Raw genomic sequence first — 21,029 nt, 5'->3', positions numbered from 1 at the left:
TATATGTATATATGTATGTATAAAATAAATAAGGGTTCTTTAAACAGGACCAATTGATAGAATTTTATTTAGATCAAAGGAAAAGAGAAGGTGAGTAGAGATATAATATTGAAAAGATTCATTTTATTAAATTTCTTTAATTTACACAAACTTTATTTACTCCCAAGATGTCCCCTTCCTTGCTAACATCACAGCTTATATTTATTGCAGCGAACGTTTCTATGTTACTTTAAGAAAACTTATAGTTGAATGTTAAATTTTTTTGGGTTTTTGGACTTCCATTGAGTTTTAAATTTTTTTCTTTTTATGATCCTTTACCTTACCACTTGATGACAAACCAGCATTCAACGTTGGACAGGGTGCTCTAATAAGTTAGACAAAGATTAGGTTTTTTTCCTTAGAAAACAAATTCTTCTTTGACGCATGCATTTGTTGGTAGCCTATGATGTAAAAATCCAATATAAACAAAACCGAAATAAGAATTTAATCCAAATCAATACAACATATACTTACTGATCTTCACTTGTTGCAAATAAATTACGTTTGTTTTCAATAGATAAATATGAAAGCTAGTTATGGAATAGTATGTCATTTGGTAGGTGTTTCTTGATCAAGCTACAGACATGCTGAGCAACCCATGTTGAACCGGCATCGGTGCAGGAGAATGCATGAGTATGACCCTCGCGTTCGATTGCCAGTGTTGCATCGGGTACCTTCTCGTAAATCTGTAATAAATTAGGACGAGAATAAATAAATTCTAGAGTACATGAAGTATACCAGTCTCCAATTGGTAGAAATACAAAACTTGACGTGCACTCGAAAGGGAGAAAAAAAGAAGAAAGTAAAGTATTACCTCTTCGTATAAACGCAAAGGAGCCCAGTGATCATCACTGCCGAACAGAAAGCCCAGTTTGCTTTTATTTCCTCCAATGAAATCGAAATCTGGTTTTTCGGGTAGCTGTGATAGAAATGACGAGTTGAAATCAGATTTATGAGCAAATCTTGTTCGGTTAAGCATGGATCTATTGTCAGGAGAGTGCCCAGCATGGGATGAAGGGAGTGGCCCCTCAGCAATTTTACTAAAAACTCTCATCTCATCACCCTGTATATAAGAAATCGAACCTCTTCACCCCCGCAGCCGCCCGCTTACCCCCTCAGTAGATTTTATCTATTGGCACCATGTGAAAGGTAAAAACTGTGAAGCGTGATATACTACAAACATCTATTAATCGTCAAACACATAGCTTCATACACCACAGATCCCTAGTTTTCACAAAATGTGAAAAGCATGAGTATGATTTAAGCCATATTTTCTTAGAGGGTAGGATATATGCTTTGATAACCTAATATGTACATACATATATACATAAATATTAAAGATTGATGAAATATATACTTGCTAAAAAAATTATACAGATAATATTCACCGTGGGGAAGTCGGAAAAATCACATTTACTGACTATAACTCATGTCAATATGACTGATAAAAATTGCAGAAAACCAAGCAAAATAGCTTATGACTTGTGAGTTCAATAGGCATTACATTAAAGAATACTATTTTCTTCCATTTCTCAAAACGCTTCCGAAGCAAAAGTTACCTTCTCAAATTCAGTCTTTGCCATGAATAGCATATTCCGCATCACATGATACTGACAAAAAAAGAAGAAAAAGTTTCTCACAACATATGAATCCGAATAGGTCTGACTTAACTTATATATTCGAGAAACATTCATAATTATTTAATACAAAAAAAACCACTTGATTTAATAGGAAAAAAATTGAATGAATATTATTCACTGGCACGAGTGTAACAGGATCTAATCACACACATAGCAGCAGACTCAAAAATTTTGAAAAGAGAGTGACATTATATTTTTTTCTCCAAACACAAGCAATGGATTTGAATTAAGAATTTGAAATCAATTCAAAATAGCCTGAGATTGATCACAGAACTCAGGTAAAAAGACAAATACGTGACGATGATTTGAAGAAAATAATTCAACCTTAAGTACATGAGTACATAGAACCTCCGCTGTAGAAGAAGAACAGGATTTGCCTAAAATTTTCTTGGCAATGAATCTTGAAAAATGGCCTGGGAGAAATCCGAGAAAGGCTACAAGGGAGCTTAATCCAGTACTTAGAGCTGGAGACCTGACCTCACAAATTAAAAAATAAATCACTTTGATAAAAAAAAATTACTTTATAATCGACAGTAGTTCAATACTCTGGTAAAATTATAATGACAAAAATGGCAGATGCACCTAATTAAACAAAATAAAGAGCTTTACAAGGCAATTCTCCTAATCGTAGCCTGTTTTGATGATGCAGCATCCATAGCCAAAAATGGATACAGGCAAATGCAGTATATGACCTAAAGTGTAATAATTGAGGTCAGATGGGGTTCTTCCGATAAAAAAGAATAGAAACAGGATTATAAAGCTGGATAAATATAAAATCTAAATGCATGCATACCTTCTCCTGATATCTTCTAAATAATTCAAGAGATATGTGAGAACCAATAGAATGTCCAACCTTCAGATAGAAACCAAATTTCAAGAATTTGGGGAAAAAATTTTGTTTCCAGGATATTTTAAAACGAAATTCAAGTTCATTGAAAATAAAAAATATTGAAACACAAATAGCAGTAGATATCAGCAGTCAAAAGAGGAAAACAGAATTTGTTTTGTCATTAAAATAAAGATAGCTAAGAGAACCAAAAGCATCACACTAGCTAATTTGGTTCAATAGGCCGATACCCACCATGGGAGGGGTGGGTTTTGGGTTCAAAACTCATTGCCCCTCCCCTTTGGAAAAAAGGCTGCTAACAACCAAAAAGAATCAAGATAAAAATAGAAACAAACAATAATATGGATACGGACTCATAGCACTAAATTTCTTGAATTGTGGTTTAGCTAGGATCAAAGCATTCGATAATTTGAGCTACATTCTTGTATTTTTTCAACAGAACATCTTGAAAAAAATTTGTCGGTTAGATGACTGCCCCACTGTCTTTCGTGGCTCATTGATTGGAACACTTTTGCTAGGGTTGCTCTTAGTTAAAAAGATTTGAGATATATCATTATTATTAGTTATAACTTTTAGCGAAGCTACTAATGATCAGTCCAACAAATAATATTAAAACCAAGCTTATGTGAGCAAGTTGGTGTGATTGTTGGGTGTTACCTGCCTCATTGTCATATACCAGGGGTGCACATAAACCAAATCAAGTTCGAGAAACACGTTACTCCAGCTCAACTTAAAAAAAACTCAATACTTGAACTTGAGCTCAAGCTTAACTGAGATTTTTCGCCTCTAACCTCAGCTTGTAAAGTAGAGATTTTCAAGTTCAAGCTTAATTACAGTAATTTTAAAGTAACTCAAACTTGAGCTTGAGAAGCTTGATTTTATTGGGCATCAATCAAGCGCGAGTGTAACTAGATATTTTTAAAAAATACAATTTAATTTTGCTGAAATCAGTAGTTAAAATATATGGTTTATATTAAATTTCATGTCAAAAAACACTCGAACTCAAGTGTCGTCGAGTACTCGAGCCTGAGACATTAAAGCTCAAGTTTGTTCGGAGCTTCAATTAAGCTGCAACCAAACCACTGTAAGGTGTTTGGCTCACTTGCACCGCTAAACATAACCAGCGATTATTGTTTTTCGTACAATGGTTCACATTCTTTCTTACTGTTTCATTTAAGCCATCAATACAGTTTTTTCATTTTTCATGGATTGAAAATGGGTAACTGAGATCACCCCTTAATCATGAGTTGCAGTTCGGAAATCCCATTCCCCCCAAACCCACCCAAGCAACTTAATAGCAATCCATCCCACCCAGATCCATCAACGTAAGATCCTACCACCAGTATATCTATGATCAGCCCAAATCAGGAACTCGTGAAAAAAAAGTCAGCAAATTTGCAGCAATTAACTCTCGAGAGAATTGCTCCGACTGTTAAGCAATATTAGAAAAACAAAAGTTACCAGTACAATTGGCAATGCATCTTGAAATACACTCTCAATGAAGCTAATCTGCAAAAGACAGGGGTCAAAAGATTCATGTATGCTGGCAAAAGACTTGTATGTTGAACAGAATGATAGTTTGTGAATCCTTACTGGATCACATGCATCATAATATACATTATTATTATAATAAACTATCTGGTGACCAAATCTCCTTCATCAAGCCAACCAATTTTTTGCTGAAACAAGGGTGCTATGAAGCTAACCTTATGCTCAATTTGTTCTTGTAATGAGAACAACCTTCCTGATTCCCAGTTCTAGCAAGAGAGAAACCACAAAAGTAGTACAGTTAATTAGTTATTATCAGCCATTATGATAATGCCAACATGAATATCTATGTCCTATTTAGATGATCATGTACATCCATCAATAGAAATTTTTTGTGATGTCAGTGATGCATGCAACTTCAAAATTTTGTGAATCACGTCAAGAGATGTCTTTTTTGAATGAAACAAACAGTAAAAAGAAACTAAAGAAATTTGAGTTTGAGATTGTTTCTTAATTAGTGTCACCGTTAAAATACGTATCAAAACGACTTTATTCATACAAAGTAAAAAAGCATTCGAAATCCAAGACCATAATCGCCTCAAAATCAAGATTCAAAGTAATAAATACCTTTTGCGTGTGAGATACATGGCCAATAGCTTCACCAAGCACAAACTCAACTAATCAGCACCAGATGCATGGTTCTATGATAGAAATTCTTATATCTAAACAACCATTATTTTAGAACTTCCAACACTGGCAAAAAAATCAATCTTTTTCTTGCCTGTGACACGAGCGGTCCCTCCTAGCAGCTCAAACAATGACTCCAAAAACTCGGTGTAAAAGGAGATAACACCTACCACATAAATTCCCAAGCATAAATTTTGGTCTAGTTTCTAAACGATACAAGTTTAGTTCACACTTCAACTAAATTCATGGTGCCCCCTTCACACAGTGTACACAAACAAGAACTACTATGTACCAGGATTGCCAGGAATAAACAAGACATGAAACGTAGGATCCTGGCAATGAATCTCCAACAAATCTGCTTTGTATCTGAGTCAAATGATTCCAAGATTAACAAAATATCAGGTTTTTATATCATTAAAACCCAAGAATATAATCAGAACGGGTTCCTGAAAATACCCAGAAACGTTAATGATCCGAAAATTAGCATGCTTCCTTGTCGACCCAAGACTTGTCATCTCGCTGCCCATACGAGAAATTGAACACCTTGTGCCCAAAAATCTCCTGCTAATGAACATAAACAGAGGTGGTACACTAAATCACGGAAGTATACAATGACTAATGGCGCGATTTTGCTTAAATCACAGTGCATCAGCGAAAACGTCGTGGCATCGTCTGTGAAAATAGTACCTGTAGCTGGAAAAATTAGTTCTTGAAATGGGAAAAAAATGGTCAAGAATCATAGAAATCGCGTGACGTTTGACGCCAGCGGCAGATCGAAAGATATTAGCTTCCTAGCAAATAAAAATTGGCGATATCAACGCTACAACACGGTATTTCCACGAAAAATAGTATAGTTAATTTTTACTCCAAAACATATTAATAATATTCCGCTTTACTTCTTAAATTTAATACTTGACAAAATTACTCCAATGCATAATACATTACTTTTCTTTTATTTTAAAATTTTGATTCAATTCAATACAATAATTATATGTTTTAACAACCAAAATTGACATATTTAAAAAAAGAGTGGGTCTGCCGATGATGTGTAGCTCATCTTATACCAACCTCTCAAATATGGGACGCGTTATAAGTTCAAGATTCAATTATAACAATTCATTTTTCCAAATAAAAAAAAAGTTAGTCACAAATTTATATGCATGAGATGACTTGATCTAATCATACATATAGTTAAAAATAATACATTTGACTAAAAAATAATAATTTTCATAAGTTGCATAGAGTTCGAGATTCATCTCATAAATTTTTATGTGAGACAAAAGTTTTTGTATTAAAAGTTGTAAAAAAATTTATTATGTAAATAAATATAACACAAAATAATAAAAAGTCTAAATGTTATAATGATTTGTTTAAACCAGAAAAATTATCATATTGAAAGGCAGGTCTCATGTGTCAAGTATGAGATTCGTCTAACAAAATAACTCATTAGATGATATTATATGAGTTTTTGTGTTAAAGTTGAAGACTCTATACTAACTGATTTTCAATTTATTTGAGAAATTCTTATTTAAAATTACAATTATATCATTGTCATATACTTTTATTGGTGATTTTTTCCCCAAAAATAATCTTTTTTTCTTCAATTCAATTTTTATTTTTAAATCAATCATATCTTTTTCTATTTTTTTTTTGAATTTTTAGATATTCTATCACTATTAATAAAAAATATCGAGAAATCATTGATTTGAAAATATTAAAAATCATCATGTTTAGATAAATATTTCAACAATATGAGCATGCAACGTATCGAAAATAGATTTGGCGTGTGTGTATATATATGTGCGTGTATATATAATAAATAGTGTGTATATATATATGTGTGTGTATATATATACATACTATTTATTAATTTTGAGACACTTAAAATAACTAATGTTAGTGTCGTATCATGGTCTATTTTTTGACAATCCAATTTTTTTTTTCAAATTACAATTTTTTTTTCAATAAAAAAATTCGTAAACCTATTTTAGTACATATGCATCTTATCCATACTAGAATATTCTATAAAAAAAAATATCTGTAACTTTATCTATATTTATAATTTTTAAGATAAATAATCATATGATTCATAACACAAATAATTAATATAAAAATGTTTTTAAAGTTTTAAATTTTAAAATAATCACTCGAATTAAAAAAATTAAAAATTATTTAACAATTTTGTTTAATATATATGCATGAGTAGAGACACTAGTATATAATTATAACTTTAATTTTTTTTATTTTCTTACAATAGTATTTTTTATTAGATCTTTAATTTTATCTTTATGTATATTTTTAAAATTTAAATTGTGTATTATCACTCTTAATAAAAAAATGCACACGCGTTGCATGTATTATTATTATTTTTAATTTGATCAAATAATACTAAACAATTAACACGAAATTATAAAGATTCTCATTTCAACTATTTCCTTGCATAACTAGGGTTCCATATAAACAAATATACCCTAGCTAGACAAATTCTAGTCTAGTCCTATAAATATACTGTCTTCCACACCTAGCCATACATGTACACGCAAACATGGTTAAAAGATGATGAAAATTGCAATTGATGGAGAAGGAGATGGTTGTGCTCTGCCGGATGCCATTGTGGAGGATATACTATCAAGGTTGCGCTCAAAAACCCTTATGAAACTAAGGATCGTCTGCAAAAAATGGAAAACTTTGATCTCTACTTGTTATTTCAGGTGCCTACACGATGAAAAATCTCTCAAATATCCCAATCTTTTACTCTTGTGAGATTCCTCTTCCCATGATTATGTTTTAATCACCGTTAGCCTCGACGGAGATGTGTTGGACCAATGGGATCTCCCTCTCCCCTCCGGTCGTGGTCAACCTGAAGAGATTCTTCGTGTGTAATCCAAGTGTTAGGAAAGTCATCTATTTACCCCAACAACAATATTCAAAAGGCATCGAGGCCTATGGTTTCTGTTATCTTCCTAGCCCAAACCAATACGTTATCATCAGCGTAAGTAACAATCAATGGCAGATGATCACTTTTTCCTATAGCAACAACTTAAAAGACTTGAGTACTGGTGGCTGGAAATCCATTAAGAACAACACACCATGTATGCTAGATGGCTACCAGGATGGTGTTTTTGTTAATGGGGTTTTATACTGGATAGGACGTACTCGTAGTTCACTCTGGACAGAACCCGCTCATAGGTCATACTGGAGAGGACTCCCTGGTATTTGGAATCCATGTTTCCTGTGCTTCGACTTATATGATGAGGAAAAATTCTTCAATGTTGCATTTCCAGATGGGGTCAAGTCCTATATTTGCACGCTTCACGATGTAAATGGAGATTTAATTTTGCATATGCTTTCAGAGCACGACTGGTCATCGAGGACATTGTGGAAGCTTGAAGGTGTTCAGAATCAGACATGGATTAAACAGTACACCATTGATCTGCCCGAATTATATTTTAGGACACTGATGGTAGGTGAAGATGAAGAGATACTGGTTTACCACAATGAATTTCTGGAATGGCGTATCATGCAAGATGGGGTTGTAACGATTAGAAGAAAAGGGGACAAAAGTATTGGACTTCGCAAATACCTGAAGGATATGCAATTCCACACTGATACCCTCTTAATGTCATGAGCTAAGGAAGTTTTTTTATTTTTTATTTTTTATTTTTCTTCCTATCATAATGAAAAAATTACTAAGTCAAATGCGAAACTGATCGCCTCAAAAATCTGTCTGGATATTCATATGTACTGGGGCAAAAAAATTATATCACATCAACCCTCTCCCTTTCCCGTATCAGCTTTTGCCTTATATACATGCATGCTCTTTCAACAGTTTTATAAGATTGATTTTAGGACACGAAAAGGCAGAGAGTTAAATTAAATAATCTGTCATCGTCATAAAACAAATGGTGCTTTGATTTTATGTTGAGGAATGATTAGTTATGTAGCTCCCACCTCTTAACCCAACGTCAGATATGTAGACCAGTTACTTCATTTGTTCTGTTGGATGCTCAGGCAGCAATTGCCACCAATGTTCTTCGAGCGGCTTAATCACTTCATCAGCTGCATTTTTAGTATCACACAGTGGTCGATAGTCCCATTTCTCTGAAATCTTGACACATAAAAGAACAAATTAGTATTGGAAAAAGGGGTTCCATGTTTGAGATAGCTTCTTGCATCATGCAGATTATTTTAGGATTCCCTCGAACCAAAACAGAAATGTATAACTGAGTCGATGATGCATAGGTGTAGCAGCCCACAGATATCAGTTCTATGAGAAAAACGGTTATCATTCACTAGCTGTAACAGTATGGCATCCCACCCCTAAGAAATCTTAGAAACAACAGTTTTCTGTATGTATGATCCATGCTGATTATAAAGCTCTTAACACACGTTTACTTAGACAGTAGTCCCGCATTAATTCAGTTCGTCACATCCCAACAACATGCCGAAACTTGTTCTATTAGGAAATACTAATCAAGGAAATAAAATATAAGTTCCACTACTAGCTGCTCTCTACCAAGTTCCTATCCCTACTCTAGCGGCTTATCTAAAACACTATCACATATTTCAGGTCTCAAACAGCTTTAATACATTAAGTAATAGAACAACAGGTTAAATTGGAGTAATAGAATTGTATGAAATACATCATCAAAAACTGGAATTTATACGGAATAGAACCGAATAAGATGTAAAAAATTAGTTCTCAAGTCCTCGAGGCTTCTACATTCGTTTACTTATTCAACCAAATATGCATTAACCCACTATTGAAGTCTGTAACATTCTGGATCATTGCCGAGCTTAAAAATCATATTGAAACAAAGTCATGCCTCCATTGTTTGTTCGACACTTCTGTCCTTTAAACCTCTTTTCCACTCTATTTGACCCCTCCATTTACCTTGTTGCTACCAGCGACTTAGATTCTGTTGGTTCACTTAGAGCCAACATTTCAAACCCTTAAAAAAGAAACAAGATATTAACAAGCAAAAGACGCTTTTTCTTATTTGTTTCTTTTCTTCCATTTACTAAGCATAAGCGTGGCTCCTTGTATTGATATTAAAGGGCACATTTCGACGGTTACTGTAAGTTGTCTTGGGCCCATTTAAAGTAAAATAGCCTCGGACCCGTCCATTAAATAAAATCCATAATTAAAAGAAACATTAGAGGCGAATAGACAAACAACACTTACATTAAATCAATCAATTGAGAAAATCTTAATTCTGACAACATTTCAAGTCAGAATCGTCAAATTCTAGAAATGAACTTACATAAAAAGCGTATGTATCGGAGAGATTCAGAGCTTGAGCCAATCCAATGCACGGATTTCTGCCATTTCCGAACACAATACTCGGATGATTATTATTATTATTTATTTTAAAACTTACAAAAAATCTTCTCTAATAATTGAGAGTCGTGTTTTAAGAAAATAAACTGTGAAAATTAATATAGTTTATTTAACAAATTTTTCGAAGAGTAACAATATAATACTCTCCATAAATATATCATTTTAGATCTTTGCTTTTTTAATACATGTAAATTCAAAAATTATACATGATTTTCATCCATAATAATAGTTTGAAAATGCACTCTATGATAATTAATTTTTTAAGTACAAATATGATATTGTTTTATATTACGAAGATATAATTTAATTGTCCGTATTACTGACGATACTTGAGCGTAGACCCGATATTTGCTTATTCGGATAAAAAAAATTACAAAAAACAACTAAATCTACATGAATAAATTAAAAAAACTACCTGCAATCAGCATTAACCATTGGCCAAGGATGTAAAACCCGGAAATTTCAACTCGATATATTACTTTTGTACTCGAATTTCTTATAAAGTTATCAAGTTTTTTAAGATTATCAAGATTATATAAGGTGGTATGAGATAATTAAATTTTTGTGTAAAAAATACAAGAGGAATTCAAAATTTAATAAGATAATATGTCTATATTTTGATTTTTGGGATATATAAATACAAGATAAAGATATAAAATAAGATAGATAATAGATTATAATCTATCATAATCTATCCTAGATTCAAGATTTAATTCAAAAGTTTAAACGAGAAGATAATAAACGATCTGGATAAAAACCAACTCTCTATAAATAGGAGAAGCTCCCATTCAAAATTTACACTTCATATTACACTTAAATTTTTTATTTTTGCTCTCCAAATTTTCAAAATTCCTCTCCAAAATTTTTCTGCAGTCATCAAAGTTCTGTCCAAGTTCGAAAAAATATTTCTCTCGTTTGAATGCTCAGAATCCAATCTTCACCTTTCAGAATATGCTAGCATATGTTTTGAATAACATATCCAAAATTCGACAAAATCCAACGGTTAGTTTTCGTACATAGCCTTCGCAAAAACAACTGCTCAGATTTTAGGTGAGAATAACATACCTATGATTTTTGGTCCATAAACAGATTAAAACCCCTTCCAAGCCTGATCTCCACCGTTCATAATTTATTTTATGTACTTTTGAATGTACAATAGAAGTTTAAGTCCGATCCAACGATTCAATAAAGTGCAAGAATTTTGCAAGACGGCTAATTTTTCGGTCGATGTGCTGCTACGTTTTCGAAGTGTCGATTATATGATTCTTCTATGATTTTTGAATTCTTCACGTTTTCTTCTAGGTCTAAGGTAAGTGGGTTTGTTTTAAAATTATAATTTCGTTTATGAATTATTTCGTTTTTCAAAAATTACGATCAAGTACAATTCTTCTTCTACACGTTCTTGATACGATTATCGTATGTTTTATGTTTTGGCACTATAAGGATTCAACTGGATATGAGTCGGAATCTCAATATGCATGATATTTTTATGACCCTTACACGGCGGTATTGTAACCGTTATACGGCATCGCCTCCATAGAGAAGTAAAAATTATGGACTAGTATCAGTAAACCATGAAAAGTAGAGGAATATCAGAGGCTTGGACAAAATTATGCTTATGGTTATGATGATGACATATTATGAAAATCATGTTATGCATGATATGATATGTGGTTTTCAAAATTCATGTGTATTTGTTATGTATGTGCTCGAACAGTCCCCACTTACTGAGCGACGACCATATCACTCTCCCACTACTTTACTCTCCCAAACTAAATTGGAAGAAGAAATAGAGTAACAAGTATCAGACACCAGTTTTGGGGTTGGTAGTGAACGCATGAACAAGTTTAATTAAGTTTATGTTCTTTTAAATTTTTAATTCAAGTTGTAAACGCTTCCGCAGATTTATCGTTTTCATAGTTACTATTGTAAAGATGATTCCATTTTATGGTATTTATGAAATACATTGGTTTAGTTTATACTGTACTATGAGGCTTGTTGTTTAATAATTGTGTGATTGTTGAATAACGTCGGTATCGAATAACCCCAGTCTCGGGGCGTGACAAAGAATAATTATTTTTTTAAAATGTAATTAGACACATAATGGTTCTCATTTTTTAAATCCAAACAAAACAAACGAAAGACGCCCCCAATTCCCACTCCCACCACACTGCACAGGCACCCCCTGTAGAAGATTCTTTCTTCGCGGGGGGAAGTTATTTGTTAGTTCTAACTTATAACAGAATGGTCCCCCTTTTCTTCTTCCTATTTATACCCCTCGACCTGAAAAAACATCGGGAGAGAATTAAGAGAAGGATGGGCGGGAGAAACAAGCTGCGGAAAAATCACCGAGAGATATTGAAGAGATGGATGGGCGGCAGAAACAAGCTGCCGATAAATCATCGAGAAAGACTGAAGAGATGGATGGGCAGAAATTAGCTGGATACTTATTCAGTAAACTTGCGAAAGATAAGAGGCAAATGACTGGATTCATGGCCTTGGAGAAGTTGTTTCCCCCATTTTCCCAACTCACTGTCACTACATTGAACCACATGCACATCCGTTACATTTCTCAAGTATGAAATGTTAGTGATTTAATCAAACAATTTGTTATCAAAGTTATGAGTTATCAATCATCTTATTCACTTGTATTTCCAACATTTTTTTTTTATTTTTGGAAAAGGACTGTGGACGTCTCGTCCAACATCTCTTGACCATCCATAACGTTCAAGGACGTGATTGGTATGTCTGCGAAAAAACTGTGGGTCTACTCATCCCTGTAGTGGAATCGCTCCACAAGAACCACACCAAAACTTAGGACGGCACTGTCGTCCTCATCATTTGCTCAACTTCAGTCATGGCTGCTCAGGTACAAAATATTTACTTATTATTTATCCCTGACTTGTTTCCAATCTAACATTCAATTCCACAGACACACTACGTAGCCCAGAACTTCTCAAGTCCGGCTCATCCATAGAGAAGTAAAAATTATGGACTGGTATCAATAAACAATGGAAAGTGGAGGAATCTCAGAGGCTTGGCCAAAATTATGCTTATTGTTATGATGATGACATATTATGAAAATCCTGTTATGCATGATATGATATGTGGTTTTCAAAATTCATGTGTATTTGTTATGTATGTGCTCGAACAGTCCCCACTTACTGAGCGACGACCATATCACTCTCCCACTACTTTACTCTCCCAAACTAAATTGGAAGAAGAAATAGAGGAACAAGTATCAGACACCAGTTTTGGGGTTGGTAGTGAACGCATGAACAAGTTTAATTAAGTTTATGTTCTTTTAAATTTTTAATTCAAGTTGTAAACGCTTCCGCAGATTTATCGTTTTTATAGTTATTATTGTAAAGATGATTCCATTTTATGGTATTTATGAAATACATTGGTTTAGTTTATACTGTACTATGAGGCTTGTTGTTTAATAATTGTGTGATTGTTGAATAACGTCGGTGTCGAATAACCCCAGTCTCGGGGCGTGACAAAGAATAATTATTTTTTTAAAATGTAATTAGACACATAATGGTTCTCATTTTTTAAATCCAAACAAAAGAAACGAAAGACGCCCCCAATTCCCACTCCCACTACACTGCACAGGCACCCCCTGTAGAAGATTCTTTCTTCGCGGGGGGAAGTCATTTGTCAGTTCTAACTTAAAACAGAATGGTCCACCTTTTCTTCTTCCTATTTATACCCCTCGACCTGAAAAAACATCGGGAGAGATTTAAGAGAAGGATGGGCGGGATAAACGAGCTACGGAAAAATCACCGAGAGATATTGAAGAGATGGATGGGCGGCAGAAACAAGCTGCCGATAAATCATCGAGAAAGACTGAAGAGATGGATGGGCAGAAATTAGCTGGATACTTATTCAGTAAACTTGCGAAAGATAAGAGGCAAATGACTGGATTCATGGCCTTGGAGAAGTTGTTTCCCCCATTTTCCCAACTCACTGTCACTACATTGAACCACATGCACATCCGTTACATTTCTCAAGTATGAAATGTTAGTGATTTAATCAAACAATTTGTTATCAAAGTTATGAGTTATCAATCATCTTATTCACTTGTATTTCCAACATTTTTTTTTTATTTTTGGAAAAGGACTGTGGACGTCTCGTCCAACATCTCTTGACCATCCATAACGTTCAAGGACGTGATTGGTATGTCTGCGAAAAAACTGTGGGTCTACTCATCCCTGTAGTGGAATCGCTCCACAAGAACCACACCAAAACTTAGGACGGCACTGTCGTCCTCATCATTTGCTCAACTTCAGTCATGGCTGCTCAGGTACAAAATATTTACTTATTATTTATCCCTGACTTGTTTCCAATCTAACATTCAATTCCACAGACACACTACGTAGCCCAGAACTTCTCAAGTCCGGCTCATCCATAGAGAAATAAAAATTATGGACTGGTATCAATAAACCATGGAAAGTGGAGGAATCTCAGAGGCTTGGCCAAAATTATTCTTATGGTTATGATGATGACATATTATGAAAATCATGTTATGCATGATATGATATGTGGTTTTCAAAATGCATGTGTATTTGTTATGTATGTGCTCTAACAGTCCCCACTTACTGAGCGACGACCATATCACTCTCCCACTACTTTACTCTCCCAAACTAAATTGGAAGAAGAAATAGAGGAACAAGTATCAGACACCAGTTTTGGGGTTGGTAGTGAACGCATGAACAAGTTTAATTAAGTTTATATTCTTTTAAATTTTTAATTCAAGTTGTAAACACTTCCGCAGATTTATCGTTTTTATAGTTACTATTGTAAAGATGATTCCATTTTATGGTATTTATGAAATACATTGGTTTAGTTTATACTGTACTATGAGGCTTGTTGTTTAATAATTATGTGATTGTTGAATAACGTCGGTGTCGAATAACCCTAGTCTCGAGGCGTGACAAAGAATAATTATTTTTTTAAAATGTAATTAGACACATAATGGTTCTCATTTTTTAAATCCAAACAAAACAAACGAAAGACGCCCCCAATTCCCACTCCCACCACACTGCACATGCACCCCCTGTAGAAGATTATTTCTTCGCGGGGGGAAGTTATTTGTCAGTTCTAACTTATAACAGAATGGTCCCCCTTTTCTTCTTCCTATTTATACTCCTCGACCTGAAAAAACATCGGGAGAGGTTTAAGAGAAGGATGGGCGGGAGAAACGAGCTGCGCAAAAATCACCGAGAGATATTGAAGAGATGGATGGTCGGCAGAAACAAGCTGCCGATAAATCATCGAGAAAGACTGAAGAGATGGATGGGCAGAAATTAGCTGGATACTTATTCAGTAAACTTGCGAAAGATAAGAGGCAAATGACTGGATTCATGGCCTTGGAGAAGTTGTTTCCCCCATTTTCCCAACTCACTGTCACTACATTGAACCACATGCACATCCGTTACATTTCTCAAGTATGAAATGTTAGTGATTTAATCAAACAATTTGTTATCAAAGTTATGAGTTATCAATCATCTTATTCACTTGTATTTCCAACATTTTTTTTTTATTTTTGGAAAAGGACTGTGGACGTCTCGTCCAACATCTCTTGACCATCCATAACGTTCAAGGACGTGATTGGTATGTCTGCGAAAAAACTGTGGGTCTACTCATCCCTGTAGTGGAATCGCTCCACAAGAACCACACCAAAACTTAGGACGGCACTGTCGTCCTCATCATTTGCTCAACTTCAGTCATGGCTGCTCAGGTACAAAATATTTACTTATTATTTATCCCTGACTTGTTTCCAATCTAACATTCAATTCCACAGACACACTACGTAGCCCAGAACTTCTCAAGTCCGGCTCATCCATTTCTTTGTCTGTCGGTGATTCTGATCCGACCAAACCCATCGAGAAGGGTGTCAATCTCTTCATTAAGACCCATGGACGTCTTCTCGACCATATCGAGAGTACGAAAAGTTTTCTGGTACCAATATACAGATTTATTTTTCACATTTAATCTCATGTGTTTTTGGTGTCATGTTGCTAAACTTGATTGCATTTTCAACAATACAGATAGACTTGTCAAATTGGTTCAGGCCCGTCGGCCCGGCCCGCTATAAAAATTGAGCGAGTTGGGTTGATAAAATAGCAGCCCGTTTGGAGGCAGGCCAAATGGGCTGAGCCCGTTTGGGTTGCGGGCCAAGATGGGTTGGGCCCAAACGGGGCGGGTTGGCCCGACAAATTAGGGTATAATTTATTTTTTTATTTTTAAGTTTTAAGTTTTATATAAAAATTGGAATAAGTCTCATGCGCCTCCATCACTCTCTTATCTTATTTCTTTCTTATTTTTCTCTTTGGCCTCGCCTCCATCACTCACTCTGATAAAATGTGAATCTCTGTAAATTTTATTCATGAATCTTAAAGGGAAGAAATTTCTGTAAATTTTATTCATGAATCTTGAAATAATATTTAAGCGTAACAGTTGTTTGTGAACTCAAGAGCGGTTTTTTTTGAAGTCCGACGAGTTGTAATTAAATTTTGTGGATCCGGCGGAGGTTTGATAATTATGTGTATTGTTGAACACATAATATTTTCTAAAATTTACAACCTTCTCTTTCTTCGACTTTCTGTTCTCTTCCATGTCTCAATCTTCATGTTTGATTTAAGCAGTTTACTTTTTATGGATTATGTTGGTGCTTTCTTAATGTCTCTTATTTCAATATTTTTAAGTATTTTATGAAACTATTTGACTAAAATATATTTTTCTTCTATGTTTACTGCGATATTATTTAGTATTTTTTTTTAAAAAAATAAACGGGTTAAAAATAAGCGGGTCGGCCCGCCTAGCCCGCGGCCTAAGGTGGGTTGGGCTGGGTTGGCCATTTAGAGGCCCGCGAAAATGACCGTCAGCCTGTTTTGACATGTCTAAATACAGAGGTGTGAGAATTGATTTTGTGGTTGATTATTTTAAGTTAATAAGAAGTTCTTTGTTATTTTTAGTGCGTTGTGATTGATGTCACGCATCAATTTTTGGGTGCTGCATTTTTTGAACCGGTGAAGAAAATTGTTCAAATCATTCCAAAGGTATTTATACCAAACATGCGTAGTAAGTATTAAAGGAATTGAATTATCATATTTGGGCAGACTTTTTAGATACACTTGCTAATGTAATCAGTTTTGGAAGACCTGAACGTTGTTTACTCATCATTAAATTATTCTGACAATCTAGTAGGAAAGACACACATTTTTATTCTACTCGGCATGGTCTGAGCAGGTATGAACATTGTTTCTATTGGAAAAATGCTATTTGTCTTGGGGTTCTATATGTATTTAGAAAGTTAGAACAACTAAATTTCTTTGTTCATAATTAAATCTATTTCTTTCTTCAGGTTGACGATCTTGGGAAAAGTATATTTCAAACTACAACGATCAATTGTGCTTGTGGAAGAGCGTGGTATATATAACATATTTATTTCAAATATATTTCAATTTGTCTGCATGTTGTTTAGACTCTCTTGGCACCTCAATTCCTGAAAAATTTTTTCAGTGTATGTACCTAGCATCCAGAGTTTTCGCAAAATAAAATGTGATTGTTGTTTAGTTTGCAAGTATTAGTTTTGGCCGCTTTTCATTTGGCATTCCACTCGAAGGAAAATTTTTGTGTCTCTTAATTTTTACAGTAAGACATAACCCATAACCTCATATTTAGGCTTGATTATGAAAAAACCATTTACCCGTTCCCATTCTTTTCACGTATGCCTCTTTCGACTAATTATTGTACTTTCTTTAATTTTTTCATAAAATGATTCAGACGTCTCCACTTGATCAAATATTTCAGCTACTTTTAGAATCAATGTTCGGATTTTATTTTCAAAATACCTAAGTAGTAAATGAAATTCAAGTCATCACTACATTTGGATCTTATCCTTTTACTCTATCTTTTTTCTGTCTGATGGGTAATGTGGTTGATGTAGTCTGATGTGAGCCAATATGCTGATTTGTTTTCATATTATCATCTCATGTTTTTTGGTGTCATGAAATTCATGTTGGTGATTCGATCACATTTTCATAGTGACATTAGTGACGCGTGACTTTCTTTTTGGGCCTCCGTGTTGCTACTGGTAACATAAAAGTTCTTAATTGTAAACCCCACAAATTTCAAACTCGATGTATTATTTATGTACTTGAAATTTTGTACTAGATTATCAAATAATATATTTAAATAATTATCCAAATTATCTAAAGTGGTTTGTGATAATTAAATCTTTGTTTACAAATACTCAAAGAGTTCAAATTTAAGAAGATAATATGACTATATTTTGATTTATAGGATATATAAATACAAGATAAAGATATATGATAAGAGATCATGATAGATAATAGATGATAATATATTCTATATTCAAAATTCAATTCAAAAGTTTAAACGAGGAGATAACACATGATCTGGATATCAGCCACCCCTCTATAAATAGGAGAAACTCTCATTCAAAATTTACACCTCAAATTTTTGAGTTTGCTCTCCAAATTTTCGAAATATCTCTCCAAAATTTTGCTATAGTGATCAAAGTTATGTCCAAGTTCGGAAAATTATTTCTCTCTCTCGGGTCTCAGAATCCAATCTCTACATTTCAGAATATGCTATCATACGTGAGAAGAAGAAGAACACCAAGCGATAAAACTATTTTTTTATAAACTGGAGGAGCTGATAGTAGGCACATGAAGCAACTCAATTAAGTTAATGTTCTTTTGAATTTTTAATTCAAGTTGTAAACTTATTCATATATTTTTATCATTTTCAGAATTACTATTATGAAGACGATTCTATTTTATGATATTTGTGAAATAAACTGATTTAGGTTTATACTGTATTACTAGGCTTGTTGTTTAGTAATTACTTGATCGTTGGATAACATCGATTTCAACTAACCCCGGTCTCGAGACGTGACAGATTTGGTCTGCCACATCAATTTGGCCCTTGTTATTTGGTTCAAGGGCAGAAGCTTCGTGGTGCATTAGCTCTTCTGAGGAAGGTAATGATGTGGCCATAGCTGTGATGGTCTCATAGAGTCTATGACTCGATAGTAATTATTTTTTTTTAGATATAGTTTTGATGGTAGATGACGTGGTTTCTTGAGCATGATGGATCTGGAAACAATATAATTCATGTCAAAAGAAGTGCATTCTCAAATCTTTATCATAACCACAACCGTTAGTTTGGAAATTAAGATCACGCTATGACGTTGTAAATATTAATGTAGATGCAGATGTTTTGGGGTGGGGTGGCGTGGGGGGGTTTCATGATATAAGCGTGAGAGTTATTGCTCATAATGATCATGAATAATGCTTTTATCGTGTGCCAATATTTTTAGGGTAATTTCTCACCTTCTGTGGCGGAATTAATAGTTGTTCCTGAAATTTGGTGGTGACTATTCAACATCGTTGAACAAAGATTATCATTGAAACATACGCCAGAAATGTGTTTAACGCAATTCTTAATCTTTTCTTTTTTGCAACACTAATGCAGTCACAATTTCTTTTGTTCATCGTTACTGTTTGCAAGCACACAAAGCTAAATGGAAGATCCAAACCTTTCAACGTCATGCCAATCATGTAATGTATCTCCTAGCTTCGCATGGTTTTGTCTTGTGGGACTCTTGTAGATTATATAGAGTCATTCATATTCTTTTTTGACTCGATCTGTAAACAATAATATTGATCCGATTTTCCTCTTATTTTGCCTAATTTTCATAATTATCTCAATAAATAAAAAATTAAAAATGAAAGCAAAATAAAAGATACGAGCAATTTTACCGTGGTTCGGTCCAATCGACCCACATCCACGGAACCACGTCCAGCCATCAAGAAAATCCACTAAACCTCAAGAATTTTAAAATCATGCAAGGACTTAAACAAAATAAAAGAGACATATTTTCTCATGACGTCTTTATGATGAACACGTTCAGTAGACTTCACTTGACAATCATCACTAGTCTTTTGAATCCACCTTCTCGAACTCCCTCAGATATACAGATTGTTCTCTCTCAAGAACTTATCTTCCTCTCCACAGGAATGGACAAAAGAGGCTTTTGAATTTGTGTTCTCGAAATCCTTCGATGCACATATCATCATCTCCCGAGAACTCACCTTCATCTCCCGAGGAATAAATCAAGTCACTCCAAATCTGTTATGTACCACCACTGGATGTTGCTCACAAACACAAAATGAATAAATGACTTGAAAATGAAACTTTGTCACAGAAGTTGTTGCAACGAAAATTGTAACGTATATTAGCATTCGGCCTCTTTGACCATATGTGTTCACTGACCACTCTTGATAAATCTTCAAAATTAATGAAAACTCATATATATAAATCATTTCTAAGATAGAACAAATCTTTCCAAATATCATATCTTCTAATATATTCAAAATAATATCTTCTGATATCTTAATCATATTTTTCCAAATACCATGTATTCTCATATATTCGAATCATCTTCATCAATATCGCTAACAAATAATCACAGATCTTTTCACAATCCTCTAAAAATCTTGCAACCAAATCTTTTTAATTTTCTTGAACCAAAATATATCAAAAAAATAGTCAACCAAAATACCACTTTTCAATATCTCCCTTTGGCTCACTTTTTTTCTAAAAAATTAAAACAAAATTAATCAAGAAAATTAACAATAGGATAACTTTCATTTTTTGTCATAAATCAACCAAAGCTCATAAATCAAATCAAAATGCTTCCAATCAGCTTCTCCCCATGTCTGTTGCATCTGAAAAGTGTTGTCGCTACGCTTGTTGCAACAAAATTAAAGATATAAACTGTGAACATAAAAAATCAGATCATAATCCAATGTTCCACCTGAATATCAACCATGTGATGTTCTTAGCAGATTCGTTTTCACAAATTTTCCATCATTGCATCATGTGTACTTGTAACGGCCTTTCGTTTTCTCCATCATGCATTATACCATTGCCTTTCAAAACCAAACTCAAC

The 21,029-nt window shown here is 33.9% G+C and overlaps 1 protein-coding gene across 2 annotated transcripts; it reads right to left on the bottom strand.

The window, feature by feature from the left end:
* Positions 1 to 461: 461 nt before the first annotated feature.
* On the bottom strand, positions 462 to 5,543 carry LOC140991420 (uncharacterized). 2 transcript variants are annotated; one of them, XM_073461366.1, is made up of 13 exons: positions 5,389 to 5,543; positions 5,158 to 5,265; positions 4,994 to 5,067; positions 4,796 to 4,867; positions 4,642 to 4,670; positions 4,233 to 4,283; positions 3,988 to 4,035; positions 2,473 to 2,532; positions 2,289 to 2,371; positions 2,004 to 2,151; positions 1,599 to 1,649; positions 854 to 958; positions 462 to 725 (listed from the first exon to the last, which is right to left on the bottom strand). In XM_073461366.1, the coding sequence occupies exons 1-13, from the start codon at positions 5,439 to 5,441 to the stop codon at positions 570 to 572; spliced, it is 1,038 nt and encodes a 345-aa protein (XP_073317467.1). In that variant the 5' UTR covers positions 5,442 to 5,543; the 3' UTR covers positions 462 to 569. The 2 variants fall into 2 exon arrangements, with proteins under 2 accessions (XP_073317467.1, XP_073317468.1); XM_073461367.1 differs by having other exon boundaries at positions 5,158 to 5,262.
* Positions 5,544 to 21,029: the final 15,486 nt, after the last annotated feature.

This window comes from Primulina huaijiensis, chromosome 13 (genome assembly GCF_012295235.1).
Source record: "Primulina huaijiensis isolate GDHJ02 chromosome 13, ASM1229523v2, whole genome shotgun sequence".
NCBI lineage: Eukaryota > Viridiplantae > Streptophyta > Magnoliopsida > Lamiales > Gesneriaceae > Primulina > Primulina huaijiensis.
The sequence above is the reverse complement of the archived record's forward strand: the minus strand, read 5'-3'. Positions and strand labels throughout refer to the sequence as shown.